Raw genomic sequence first — 16123 nt, forward strand, 5'->3', positions numbered from 1 at the left:
GTAGCAATGAGATATTTTGAGCTTTTAGAGATCCGACATTCAAGCCCCCTTCACTTGGTGGTTATTATTATGTAAATTGTATTAAAAAATAATTATTTTTACTAATACTCATTTATATCGGTTAATTTTAGTTAATTTCCCTTGGCTTAAAAGACAAGCAATACAGTAATACTCCAACATAACAAAGTAACAAACAATTAATAACGTTAGTTTTTTCTATTAATCCCCAGCCAAGCATTTTGGAATTCGCTTCAAGGGTTAACATTGTTGCAAACCAACTCCTCAATTTCACCATTGTTTCATAGCAATATTGTTCTTGTCCCTTCCCCAAATTTACCCGCATTGAAAAGAACTACCGAAATTAGTGCTGTTTTGCAACCTCCGTTTTCCCCTTTTCAATCTCTTATCTGAAGAATAAAAAGGTAATTTCAGAAGAAAAAAAAAAAAAAGAGATAAAATCTTGAAGTTTTACAAGTCTGGGTGTAAAGAGGTTAGATTTCCAACACATTAAATGGGTTTCTTCAAATTCTTTTGCCTGTTTTTAAAGTTCATTGGTTTCATAATTCTATGTTTTAATGTGTTAACATTTGCTGGGGTTTCTTTGAAATTCGATATGTTCTGATGAATAGATTGTCTGTTCATATGTTTGTTTGATTCAACCCTAAAACTTTAATTTTGATTGAGAATTTATATATCTTGCGTTGATATAATAGGTTTTGATTCATTCATTGGCGAGTGTTATGAAAGTTCTCTGTTAAGCTGTTACATAGGCATTAGGTTTCATTGTTTGCCACTAACGACTTAATTAAATTATTACAATTAAGGATATGAGGAAGATATAAACAAGTTAATACGCATATATATTCTACAACGATGTAATTCGTAGGTGTCATTGGGGGTAGGCATGCACAAACCGGTTCATTTTTCAAACCGAACCGGTTCGGTTCACCCCATAGCCAAGCAAAACCGGTTCAGCCTCAAACCGGTTCACTCAAAAAATTAGTCGAATCTATCTAAACCGGTTACACCGGTTCAATCGGTTCTAAACCGGTTCGGTTCGGTTCCATACTGGTTCCAAACCGGTTCACATGATATAAACCAGTTTCAACGAATAAAATCTCGAACGTGTGTAAACCGGTGATTCGGTTCACTGTGGACCGGTTCAACGTAAACCGGTTTACCGGTTTTTTGACCGGTTCGGATCTTGAACCGTTTTTTTTGTGCATGCCTAATTGGGGGTGGGTCTTGATGTAGTTGAATCTATCCATTTATGTGATCCAAATGATAAAAAAAAAAAACTTGATTCATTGAATCAATGAGTAACCCAATGGGTTGGCCCATATAGGTCTATCGGATCATGATCCATTTATTAAGATTTAGTTGGTCATGAGGCTATTTCATGATCCATTAGCATAAGGACATCAGTTTAGCCGAATCGATCCAAGTCAGACCTAGTGACAAACTTTTTTTTTCTCCTATTAAGTGTTTTCACTGTTTAAAAAATATTTAGAAAATGTATAGAAGGAAAAAAAGTAAAAAAAAGGAAAATTTGTAAAAAGTTAGGATTTGATGGAGAAAGACTCATTTATGATTTTCTCTGTTAAGTTGTTCTTTCTACGCGAAGTCAAAAATAAAAACTCATATACAACTTAAGTACGGTTTCATTAAATCCATTAAACCAAAAGGAAATGAGTCAAACAACACCTTTTTTTTTTTATGTTTTCACTTCATTAAAGTAGTCAAATAATTTCTTAGAAGTCCTTTAATAAATCAAGGAGATGCTAGAATTGGTTAAGGAATCTCTTCATATATTAGTAGTTGTTGCAAAATAGAATAAGTGTCATTTTGGTTCATAATAATTTACTACTTTGTCGATTTTGAAAGATACATATGATTAAGCGGAATACGTTCATTAAATTTTTAATCATGAATTTTTTAGGTTTTTTATTATATTTTTATTTGGGCAAATTGCGAGGAACAGCGACGTATTTAACTTTTGCTACCAATTTGGGCAAATGTTTACTATAATATCGACATACTTATATTGTTTTTCCTTCCAAAAAACTTACTTAGATTGTTTTAGCCATAGTGGCAATGCAAATATCTTTCTTTACCAATAACAACAATGCACTTTATTTTTTACACATTTTTACCTTTAATAGCAACATATTTACAATTCACTACCAATATGAGCAATATACTCTTTGTTACATATTATTGGTAAAAAAATGTAGATATGTTGCTATTAGGTATCAAGAAATGTAAGTACGTTTCTATTATCAGTAAAAAGATAAGTATGTCGTTATTATGGGTAAAAATATAAGTAGATTGTTGATAGGGGTAAAGTATATTGCCTATGTTGGTAAAAAATGTATAGGATGTTGCTACTTCTGCAATTGCTAGATCGATAAAATGGGGAAAGTATTTTGTTCCTTTTAGTATTTTTGTTGTAACACCTTATTCTAGAAAAATAACAACTTTAAATGATTTTTTATATCAATACACAAGTCATCAAAAAGTAAGTAGCCAACCATAAGAAACGATCCTATCAATTTAATCTACTTTATAAATCTAATTAACTAATCATGCATAACAAACAACATATCTGACTGACTCATTCCATTCATTCGAGTCAACCAAACATGATAATGGAATGTAACGATCCATTTCATTACCTTACTCATTTTATTACGCTGTTCATTCCATTTATTTGTGATTTCATTTCATCATAACAAACAAACCCTAAATAAACAAAACCTTTTCAAATGATGTTTATCAATTGCTATTAAAACAACACCGTATTATTTTTGTGTGTACCTAGTTTTCACGATAACTCAAACTCACCTGAAACATGGCCAATAGGGTGTATTTTGGGCTTGCTCATGGACTCATGGTTCTCTTCCTAAAAATAACAACCATAATGCTCATTATTGAAATGAAGTATCAAACTGCTTACCAAAATATAACCATGATCACATGTCTTTTGACCCATAGAATATCAATAAACGGCCTATTACGATTTTTCTGACATTTAATATATCTTAATAATACTTGTAAAATAATTCCCTTTGTACCCAGTTTAGTTCATTAATTTGTTTTTTTTTTTTTTTTTTTTTTTTTGACTATCCATTAGGCACATATCAAGCTGATAGTAGCCAGAATCGTTTTTTTCAGCCTGGATGTGGGGTGATAAAAATGGAGCGACTCTACTTTGTGTAGATCAAGATCATCATATATCTGGAAACTTTGTAGTGTTTTAGTTGGACTTTCCTTTAACTACGGCTAAAGCTAGTAGAAAAACATGTGAGTCAATTCGGGTCGGGTTTGACCAAGATGGTTAGATTCTTGTGCATCTATTCTGCCATTCTCTATCACAAGTCAAAGGTGCGTGAACAAAATTGATTAAAAGTAACCATATTTTGATTGTTTTGTAAGAATTGTTGAGATGCATGTAAAATTAGCTAAGATCATGTTTTTTTTCACACCCATATATAAGTATCGTCCTTTCAAATAACGTTTAAAATATATTCAAGAAAAGAGAACACCCAATGTCCCTATTAATTCTATATCTTATTGCATACAGAAAATCGTTTACATATCTAACGGAGCAATTCATAAATCTTTGGAACAAGTTAAAACCCTAAACATGGAAACCGAAAAAATAACCGAAACAACAGGACACATAAGAAAAAGCGTGTCCCTCGGGAGTGACCTCATAGACTACGATGGAAGAACATCTGCAGATGAATACCCCATGGATTCCGAGTACACAAGCTCCCACAATACCGAATCCATAATTGAATTCACAGATAAAGATGATAAAGATCCCGAAAACCAAAAATCCAATTCACTTCAAGTAAGTTCTAATCTCGTTAATCAAGAATCGGTATCTTCCGGATACCAACAATCCCATGAAGAAATCTTGGAAAACGAGTTGAGATTTTACCGAGATTCTCCTTCGTCGTTGGTCAAATCGAGCTCGTTACCATTTCTTGACAGTTCGTTGTCTAAATTGGTCGATCAATCTCAATCTACGGATGACTTAAAAGCCTTAGAAAGAGTCGAAGCTGAAAAAAACACTACGGATGATAGTTCGGATTCATGTAACCATGTGGGGTCCGCTAAAGATTGGATAGTCCCGGGGGTTGATGAATCGGGAAAAGAGAAAAAAATTCAAGAAGATTATACGGGTCGCAGTTGGGATCGATTGGCGAATAAGGATTTTAAAGTTAAACGGATTGAGAAATGGGTTATGGATCTTCATTATACTCCGGTCAATGAAGTCAACAAGCCTGTGAATCTTGATGACCATGGGAAAAACGCTCGAACCGCTATTTTGGATTGTTCAGCCACTTCGAGAACAGGGACGAAAGGGGTTCGGGGAATGGATGCTGCAAAAAGTTATATTTCTTCATTGAGTGGTTCATCATCAACTGCTCATTTGGCTAACCATGGTTTGGTTACAATACCGTTTTTGAGCGCGTATTCGAGCATGAAGGAGCTTAATTTATCGGGAAACACCATAGGTTTGAACTTCTTGTTTTTGGTTATTTTTTTAATGGCTAAATGAAAGAAATAGGAATGTAGTTTTATTTGTTTGTTTATTATCGTACTTTCATTTCTTTCGATTTTGCGTTGTTTATGGATGACGTTGCGATAATTTGGTAGATTTTTTAAAATGCAATGTTGTAAGAGGAAGAAATGAAAGTATGATGGTATAACAATCAAATAAATGAAAGTACGACATTTTTTCTTACAATTTTTTTTTGATTGATGATGTTATTAATTTTAACAGTTAGGATCACGGCAGGCATTCTTCCAAAGGGACTCCATATTCTTAACTTATCAAAAAACAATATTTCTGTTATTGAAGGGCTACGGGAACTTACTCGAATCCGTGCACTTGATCTGAGTTACAACCGTATACTTCGAATAGGACATGGTACGTGTTCTTTGTGTAAATTTGTAGATTTTAGTTATTTAAAATTTTCTAAGTAAAATGTTGTAATAGAAAAAAGTTAAAGTAGGATGCTATAATAAGAAAATAATAATGAATAACAACAAACCTTTATTTCATTAGTAGTTTGGTTATCGGACTAATGAAACCATCAAATTTTTGAAAACCGTTAAAACCACGTTTTTCAAAATAATTATATTGGAAAAGTGTAGTGCTTCAAGTAAAGGACTTTCAAAGTCTAGCGACCAAATTTACGTGGAGTATAAGTAGTTTCTATTTATTGTAATTTGCTAGTTACTAGAGTAACTATGTTTTCCATTTTAAAGGTTGGATGCAAGAAATACCAATAGAAACGTATTTACATTGATTTGTTTATAGCATTCTACTTTCAGTTTTTTCAATTACGACATTGTCATTTGAACTTTCTGCTCGATTATAGCATTACATCAAATATACAAAGCAATTTGTATTTTTATTGTGATAATTGGGTAGCTTTTTCAAAGTATAGTCCTAATGAGAAAAAAATTGAAAGTACAATGCTATAATTGGTAGATTTTTCAAAGTACAATGCATGAGTAAGAAAATAATAATAAGCACAAAACGGTAAGCAAAAGAAATGAAAGTAGGATGCTATAATACATAACTAAATAAAATAGAATTACTATTTCTTGCATTTAGCATTTCTTTTACAAACAACTTAATAATATAAAGAAGAAAGTAGGATGCTACAATACACAAATAAATAAAATTTCATTGCTATTTCTTGCATTTAGCCATTTCTTTTCACAAATAACATAACAACATTGAGTTCTCAATCATTTGAAAGGTCTAGCAGCTTGTTCATCATTAAAAGAACTATACTTAGCCGGAAACAAAATAAGCGAGGTTGAGGGTCTCCACCGTCTTTTAAAACTAAAAGTCTTGGATCTTCGTTTCAACAAGTTGTCCACCACAAAGAGCCTAGGCCAGCTCGCAGCTAATTATAACTCATTACAAGCCATCGGGCTTGAGGGTAACCCGGCCCAAAAAAATGTAGGCGATGAACACCTCAAAAAGTATCTAACCGGTCTCCTCCCACATTTAGCTTATTACAATCGACAGTCAATTAAACCGGGCTCATTAAAAGATCCGGTCAACCGGGCTAGCCAACTTGGCCCGTTTGACCGTGGGATGCGGAAGTCAACTCATTGCCGGAAAAGTCAAAACGCGAGTTCTCATTGCCGACATGTTCGTTTGCCACCGAGTGGGATGAAGACGGGGAATGTAAGGCATAATTTTCATGATTTGAGTAATAAACGTTTGACCGTTGGGTCAAAGAATGTCATTCGAAGAACACGAAGCGAAGGAGTTTTACTTAGAGCAGTTTAGGCTGATACATGATATGACATGACAAGACAACACACATGACATGTATTGGATTGAGAATCATACCGATATCCATGCGATGGATATTGAGATTGTTGGGATTTAGGAGATATGGAAGAAACACATGTAAATATTTTACTTTGTATATAGTGCAAATAACAATTGTTATAATTCTATTGCTATATTTTTGTCCATAACCGGAAATGCCAGTCGCGAAACCCATTGTTATAATAATCATATTAGTTTTCTATTATATAAATTTTGTAGCTACGATAGTATTTTAAAGTCTTATTTGCTCTAGAACATATTTTTTACTTTTCGGCGTTTCGCATAGAAAACTAAACAAACGAAAATCACAAATTTGAATGTATATATTTTCTATAAAAAATTGTTTCATTAAATGTATAGATAACCACGTAAAAATTAGTTGCTTGCAAGTCCAATGATAAATCACTTTATAAATTTACATGTCGGAATTTTGTTTTTTTGGTGTTTAATAGAAAGCAGTTATTTGTACTTTTATTATATTTTTGTGAACAACACAATTTTATTAAATTATTAGACCATTATATATATATATATATATATATATATATATATATATATATATATATATATATATATATATATATATATATATATATATATATATATATATATATATATATATATGGGAGAGTTCAATTGAGAAAAAAAGGTTGAGAATGGGGGAATCATTCTCAGCCACTCATTTATTTTTGCCGCAAAAGCCTTCGTTGTACCAACGGAAATAGGAAAAAAATAGACATGTGTTTTCCAACAAAACATATTTCTTTAAACTATACTAATCATTACCTTAATATATACAAAAACATAGTTTTTTTCGTTTTTTTAATTTTTAAGAAGCTAATTTTATCGAAAAATTATTTTAAATATACCAAAATTCATGATTTTTTTATTCTCTACAAATAGACATCCATATTGATATAGTTTTAAAATAAAATAAAAAATTTATTTTTTTATATTTTCAGCTATCGTTATTCATATGTGAATAAAAATGAATCAAATTTTTTCTACAGTACATTCGTTATTCACTTATGAATAAAAACTATGATTAATTTTTCTTTTTACATTTTAAGTATCATTCATATACGAATATAGCATATACTAAACATAGTATATTCATATTTAAATATTAGACGATTCATTTACTTATGAATATTACATAGTATATTCACTTGTGAATATTATATGGTATATTCACTTATGAATATTAGATAATATTTTCATATCTGAATATTACATAGTATTACATGGTATATCACATGTGAATAATACATAGTATATTCACTTGTGAATATTAGATGATATATTCACCTATGAATATTACACAATATATTCACATATGAATATTACAATGTGTTTTCACAAATATATATAATTTTTATATATTATTCATATATGAATAACATCTAGACTTGCATATTCGTTTTTTTGTTTTAATAATTATATACTGATTCAAGTGAGAAAACAAATTCATATATGAATATAACGTGGTAATTTAGTTTATGCATTTCATCAAAACAGTTGGAGTGCATACAAGTTAACTATTTTAAAAATGTTAAAAACATCAAGTTATCAATTCCAAATCATCATATACTTCCGATTTCAACTTCAGATGCGACACCTATGTCTGATCGATTTCTTATTTTGATTTTGATTTCCGAAAATCAGATTGGGAACCTGTGAGTATCGATTATGAGTCCTTCAATGTCGACCGTGACTGCGAGTCAAGAACTTCGATTCCAATTTCATGAACAGCGAAGAAATTCCGATTCCAACTGATTTCGTTTGCGAATCTGGGAAATTCCAGTTCCAAACTTTAACAAATCGATGAAATTGATGAATTTGGATTGCAAATTTGTCTTGAACGACGAACCTCCCATCTACGAATATTGATGATTGATTAACACTGGATGACATTGATGATGGTTTAGTTGAAGAAATTTGGATGATTGTTAAAGGTTGGAGGAGAAATTTTGAGGATGAACGAACTGTTATCGAAATCTCTATAGTTACGTATTTGACATTGAAGGTTATTAACATATTTACAAGTTTGCCACCGTGTCTTTCTGTGCTTATATAAATGAGTGGCTGAGAATGATTCCCCAATTCTCAACCTTTTTTATTTTCTCAATTGAACCCACCTCTCTCTCTCTCTCTCTCTCTCTCTCTCTATATATATATATATATATATATATATATATATATATATATATATATATATATAATTATAGGTTCAGGTTCATTTGAGACCATTCTAATTTTGTAAGACCGTGAGACCATATCTAAAAATAATTTTAAAATGCAAAATAAATGGAAAAATCCAAAAAAAAAAATTAATATTATTTTCGGAACTTGAATTAACTAAAAAAAATAAAAAAAAATTCTGTTTTTTTTGAAAAATACGTGAAATATTCTAATAGAATATTACACTGACATATTCTAAAAAATAATTTTAAAATACAAAATAAATGGAAAAATCTAAAAAAAAATTTTAAAATATTATTTTCGGAACATGAATTAACTAAAAAAATAAAAATAAATTCCATTTTTTTTAAAATACGTGAAATATTCTAATAGAATATTACATTGACATATTATAAAAAATAATTTTAAAATGCAGAATAAATGGAAAAATCTAAAAATTCTTTTTTTAAATATTATTTTCGGAACTTGAATTAACTAAAAATAAATAAAAATAAATTCCATTTTTTTTTGAAAAATACGTGAAATATTCTAATAGAATATTACACTGTACATATTCTAAAAAATAATTTTAAAATGCAAAATAAATGGAAAAATCCAAAAATTCTTTTTTTTTAAATATTATTTTTGGAACTTGAATTAACTAAAAAAATTAAGAAAATAAAAAAAAATAAAAAAATGCGTCTCACGGTCTCACAAAATATAGGTGGTCTCAAATGAACCTAACCCTATATATATATATATATATATATATATATATATATATATATATATATATATATATATATAATTAAAATAAATATATTCTTGTTAGTAACTTTAAATTAATAATTCTTATACTAATTTATTATAGAACATGGTAATTGGTATATTTCCTATATCTCATTCCAATGATTTACAATTCGTATTTATACAATATCCTATCGTTGTCTACAATAAATATAAAGCCAATCAACTATATCAATACTTCCTCAACATGCGGAAGGATATCTTTGCCCAATATACGACCGCAATCGAATCGGGTGGATGACAAACGTTGAGATTGTTCTTGAAATCGTCGAAGAGAATGAAATGTAGACCCTTTGTGAAGATGTTCGCAATTTGATAGCGAGAGGTAATGTGGAATATGGACTTGACCCCAAGTGACCTTTTCCCGAATGAAATGAATGTCGAACTCGATGTGCTTGGTACGTTGATGTTGAACCGGGTTGCATGATAAGTAAACTGTGCTAAAGTTAGTCACAGTAGACTGGCGTGTCTGTTGTTGGAGGGACACGAAGCTCCAACATCAAATTTCGGATCCAAAATGTTTCGGAAACGACATTTGCAACTCCCCAGTATTTTGCTTCAGCACTAGATCAGGGGCGTGTTGGTTGAGGCTTGGAGGACCACGCTATTAGGTTATCGCCCAAGTAGGCGCAGTAACTAGAAGTTGAGCGTCTTTCTTTTTGGAACTATCATTTTGTTGTCTTGAATCTTGATATCTCGTTGAGTCGTTAGAAATAAGAATTTGTTTGATGCTATATCTATTTTAAACATTATATTTGATAAGAATTACAATATATATATATATATATATATATATATATATATATATATATATATATATATATATATATATAGTTAAGTTATTAACATTGGTTTTTTTGGGTAAAAAATGCCTTAAACCATAAATTTTGAATTTGGTTGTTCCAAACATAAAGAAAACAAAACGAAGAACAATTTATTTATAGTCAAAGAGGATCTATCAATCGATTTGCCGTCAAACAAATGTTGAAAGAATCAGTTTTGTAAGAACATAGAGAAGAAAAAGTTGAATTTCATGTGTCGGAAAACATGGTTGAGGTTCATAAAGCTATGGTGAAATCTAGAAAATAAGTTCTTGATGTTGTGGAATAACCTAGACAAGAAGAAGTTGAACTGTAAGTTCCAAAAGATATGCCTTATGTAGATGAAGACATAGCCCCCCGTCCATCTAAGATCCCAAAAATTGGAACATCTATGATCCCAAAAATTAGAACATCCAATGAGTGGACATCTATGATCCCAAAAATTGGAACATCCAATGAGTGAAAATATGATTTTGTGGTAGTGAATTTACGAGATCCTTGTTAGCAACTTTGAGTTTTGAATTTTAAGGTAACAAATTTACTTAATAATAGTTTACAAGAAAATTTTCATAGGGCCTCACTTTGATTTTCACACATGGCCTCTAAAATGTCAGGGCGAGCCTGTAACTATGCTTTAAAATCTCCACCCCAAAAGAATCATTTCTCAATGACTCCCTTGGTTTTAAAAGTGTGTTTAGGACTTTAAACATTGACATGTAATAAATACAAAAACTTTACAAAACCCACTTTAGAAGAGTAAGTCTACCTTGAATTTATAATATCTTAGTCTTCCAATTAGAAAGCTTGCTAGTAAATATATCTCAGACAACCTTCCAACCTTCTAGTTGATTCATATTTTTCGGCCCAACCGACAAACCAAGGTAAATAAAAGGTAGAAAAATAATCAATGATACCAGAGTCGCTCAGAACCATACCCTCTCATTTTTCAAGAGACCATGCAAAAAGTAACATGGCACCACCGATATAAAAGGAACGCGATATCTCAAACTTGTAAGTTCTAATCTTCGACCCCCATGAAACTCATTTCTTGAAATAGCTTCTTTAAGAACCACTGAAGTCCTTTCATGGCAATAATAAATAAAACTAGAGAAAACAGATCACTGTGTCATCTTGATGTATCATATTATAAAATTAATTACTTATTTTGTGTTTTTTTTTTGAGGTTTTTTTTTAAGTAGTCATTTTTGACAACCTAAAAGAAGCTTATAAATTAGTTTTTAAAAAACTTTTTAGACTAGTTTTTGATAATTTTTCTAAAATTTCTCAAATACACCATTAATTAATTATAAAAAGCAAGTTCTTCAAAGTGTTTTTTTTTTATTTCATTTTATATCTTATAACTAACTTATTAGCTATTTTTTACAAAAAAATTTAAAGGTTTCTTAATTTTCAGCTCAGCTACTTTTTATGTTAGTACTAAAAACTTAGCTTCAAAAAACATGCAATGTATAAGAAAATGCCTTCATCATATTGTTAAACTTTATTTTCTTTGAACGTAAGTATATGGTAGAGCTTTGAAACAATGGAATATTGTTATATAATAAAATAATATTAGTATTGCTAATATATATATATATATATATATATATATATATATATATATATATATATATATATATATATATATATATATATATATACTATAATAAATGAAAGTTTTTTGCCACATGTCCTTTTCTCCTTCATTTGGACACATGATATTTTTTAGAATTTTTAAATTTTTTATTTTCCACTTGTCATTTTATTATATTTTTCATTTTATTAAATTAAAATTCCACATCTAAATATATAAGGTAATATATATATATATATATATATATATATATATATATATATATATATATATATATATATATATATATATATATATATATATATATATATATATAAAGTATTTATTACAAAGGGTTTATATATGTAATGTATTCAATACATTAAAGTCTCATTAATTTTAATAATTCAAAATTTTTCTTATTTTTCTTACAAATTCAAACTTTTAAAATTGTTAAAATTTCATATTTATTTTTTTTAATTAAACCCATGTAATACATGGGTCTCACACCTACTATATATATATATATATATATATATATATATATATATATATATATATATATATATATATATATATAGAAGTAGGTTCAATGGAAAATGAACAATTAGGGCAACATATACTGGAACCAATGATCAAGTGACATGTGTCCATTTCTTTATTCATAAGCAATCTACTTTGGAAGTTATTTATGTAGTTATCCCAAAATGATGTGTTGTCATGCTTTCATTGGTTCCAACATATGTTACCCTAATTGTTTATTTTCCATATAACTCTTCCCTATATATATATATATATATATATATATATATATATATATATATATATATATATATGAGCATGGAAGGGGTAGGGGTGACTGAGGCATCTGAAAAAAGTAAAAATAAGTTGTTATTATTTATATCCTCGTCACTAGATGTAACCTATCATGGGACATATGCATTTGTGGTGGGATTTCACGATTCTTGCTATGAATCATGTTACAAAGTTATGCAACCGACTGGAATCGAGGCGACTGCGTTTCAGTTTAGGATTGCGGGAAGTGCATCCGATAATTCCGACTCTCACTAGGGTTTCTTATCTGGGGTTTTGGGCCGTTTGCGGAGCAATTTTCTATGACTGTATCAGTAGTTGCCTAGGATTGTGCTTTTTTCAGGTTCCCTTTTGAATAAAGATCTACTATCTTTTTTTTTGATAGTTAAGAAAATTTATAAAAACCAGGTAGCAGGAAGCAAGCATCTACTCTCTTCTTCTTGTGTCGGCATACACTATCATATTGATATAGCTAGGGGAACTACATAAATTATGTGTTTGTTTCGTCGTATGACTTATTGTTTACTTTATTTATATTCGTTTTGTCCAATATTATGAGGCTTGCCAATAAGGATCCATTTAGTTTTTGTATTCACTTGTTAGTATCAATTCATTTAACTTGGTTGTTATTAGATCATAAACATTTTACAACAATTCACAACAACGTGTAAGGCTTTCTGAGTTCTAGCAACGAACACTTGTGGCAAGGTTGTCAGAATGTGAACACCACCTCATATCATTGTGATGATGAGAGCATCCACAATTGTGAGTTCAATGAGAGAGTTGAATGAGATGACGAATTCATTTGTCATTCAATGGATGAAACTCAACCATTGTGAGATGCCACATTGGCATTCAATGGATTTAGAGTTCAATGAATATTGAACTCTTCAACGGGAAAAATGAAAGTTTTAATTTTTAAATATTTACTATAAATTGCTTTTTGTAACATTTTATTAAACTTTGTAGAGTTAAATGCATTGTAGAGAAAAATATAATAGAGTTATATGGATTGTAAAATGATGATGTGACAATCCATTGAATTCTATGGAATTCAATGCGTTGTGGATGCCCTGAGATGAAATGGTATATTGTGGGCACCACCAAAGTTAAGCACACCTAATCATTCTCTCTCTGTTTTCTCTCTCTCTCTCTCTCTCTATATATATATATATATATATATATATATATATATATATATATATGTATATATATAATGTGTTTGTGTGGTGAGCCTAAACATAAGCCGGGTCACTTGTTTATAAAAATTGATGATGCATAGAATTTGACGTCACCCAGCTGGAAGCCACATAATCAAGATTTTCGGTCGAAATATAGAAAATTGGAAGGAGTGGCTTAAATAAAACAAAAAATAAAACTATTTTGCTTAAGACGAATTAAATAAAGTTTATTGACCATGGACAATAAAACTAGATTGTCTTTTAATTTGCCATGAAAAGATGATTTATTTAATAGATATTAATAAAAAATTTAATTAATTTATAATCATCTGCTATCTTATATATCCGACGCTCAAGGACCCTCATGCATGGGTTCATTAATTAAATCTTGCTTGCCCTTCATCCTCGGTGTTATTGACACCTTCAACACAAAAATCGCTTCACTCTTTCCTCAAAATTTTGCTTTTTTCTCTTATCTGTAAGTCACCCAAAACAACTTAGAAAAAAACAAAACAAAATCACCCATACATTCCGATTAAAAAACAATGAAAGGTCCGATCCCTACAGTCTCCACCATTCATGCAGATCCACCATCTTCCCCACGCTACCCACCACCAGTAGGAACCCCCACCTCCAGTGCCCATCGCCGCATTGGAATTGCAGTTGATTTAAGCGATGAAAGTGCCTTCGCCGTTCAATGGGCTGTCCAGAACTATCTCCGGCGAGGGGATGCTGTCATCCTCCTCCATGTACGACCCACCTCCATCCTGTACGGGGCTGACTGGGGCCAAGCAACCGACCCTGAATCTCACTCGGAAGAATCACAGAAGAAGCTTGAAGAAGATTTCGATAAATTCACCAACACAAAAACTACAAACCTGTCGCAGCCATTGGTGGACGCCAATGTTCCCTTCAAGATTCATATTGTGAAGGACCATGATTTAAAAGAGAGGCTTTGTTTGGAGGTAGAGAGGTTGGGGTTGTGCGCCATGATCATGGGGAGTAGAGGTTTCGGTGCTGTAAAACAGACGGAAAATGGAGGGCTTGGAAGTGTTAGTGATTATTGTGTACGCCATTGTGTTTGCCCCGTGGTGGTTGTCAGGTATTCTGATGAGAAGGATGGTGGTGGTCGTGGTGGGGGTGGTGGTGGTGGTGGTGCGGTTCAGAAAGATGCAATGTTTCATGATGCAAAAGAACGTAATAAGTAAGGGTAATATTTCATAGTAGGTTGAGTGCATGAAGCTAATTAAGTTGAGGTATGGATTTCCATAAATTGACAATAGTGAAGGGAATTTATCTGTATTACAATATTACTCCTTGCTTCAATTGATGATTCAGGAAAAAGAATATATTTTGGAATGTATTTTGTTTGGAAAGAACAACAAGTTTTATTATCAAGAGGCCAAATTATAAGGAAATAATATGTTGGATTGAAACGAAGATTTAAGTGGTGTTTTATGTTTTCATCTGTTATGTCATTCGCAGGTTTATGTGGTGTTAAAAGATAAATAATACTTGAGCTGAAAATTGTGTATGTTGTATTTTACGTATTTGTAACTAGAGTTGTAACGGGAGCCCGACTCGGGCCTTGCATTGCCTTGGTCACAACACCGTCTATATAAAACAATGTATTAAACTAAACTAACTTAGTCTAACATTCCCCCACAAGCTAAGAGCGGGGAACGACCTGTAGCTTGGATCGTAAGAACAGAAACGTTGTTTTCTTGCAGTCCATGAGATCAAGTTCGAACCCAAATATATAGCAAATCCTCATGTGGAACGCCGATCAGGACAACCAGCCCAATTCGAATCCGAGAAGGCACGAAGGGAATCAGGGGCAGAATGATGCCAATGAACATTCGTAAAAGCTTGTAAAGTGGATCCCGAATTGTGTCGAATAAGAAGTCCAAAATTAGTTGTGCCGTGTAAATAACGCAATATACGTTTGACAGCAGACGAATGGTTTTCGGTAGGTGCATGCACGAATTGACACACTTTATTGACAGCGTAAGCAATATCAGGGTGAGAAATACTAGCGTACTGATGAGCTCCAACCAATTGTCTCTAGATAGTCGGATCCGGCAGAAGAGGACTGTCATCAAGAGATAAGGCCTGAGAGGTGGTCATTGGAGAGCTCACCGATTTGCAATCCTTGAGACCCGAACGATGAAGGATGTCCAAAATATACTTCCTTTGTGATAGAATGAGATTAGAATCACGAGAAACAACTTCAATGCCCAAGAAGAAATGTAAGTGACCAAGGTCCATAATGGCAAAATTGGAGCCCAACTGATGAATGACGTGAGTAATCATTGCATCATCATTACCTGTAATAATAATATCATCAACGTATACAAGAATATAGATTAGAGTTCGA

General features: G+C 31.3%; 1 protein-coding gene and 1 pseudogene across 1 annotated transcript; both read left to right on the plus strand.

Moving 5' to 3' along the window:
* Window positions 1-263: 263 nt before the first annotated feature.
* LOC145102350 (uncharacterized) lies at window positions 264-6581 on the plus strand. The gene is made up of 5 exons (XM_079039738.1): window positions 264-490; window positions 3134-3384; window positions 3584-4526; window positions 4796-4942; window positions 5784-6581. Exons 2-5 carry the CDS (start codon window positions 3334-3336, stop codon window positions 6323-6325), a joined length of 1683 nt encoding a protein of 560 aa, XP_078895864.1. The 5' UTR covers window positions 264-490; window positions 3134-3333; the 3' UTR covers window positions 6326-6581.
* A 7664-nt stretch (window positions 6582-14245) lies between these two features.
* On the plus strand, window positions 14246-15192 carry LOC145100311 (universal stress protein PHOS32 pseudogene; annotated as a pseudogene).
* The last annotated feature ends 931 nt before the right edge of the window (window positions 15193-16123 follow it).

Source organism: Lactuca serriola, chromosome 4 (genome assembly GCF_051521515.1).
Source record: "Lactuca serriola cultivar US96UC23 chromosome 4, Lser_US96UC23_V15, whole genome shotgun sequence".
In the NCBI taxonomy this organism is placed as follows: domain Eukaryota; kingdom Viridiplantae; phylum Streptophyta; class Magnoliopsida; order Asterales; family Asteraceae; genus Lactuca; species Lactuca serriola.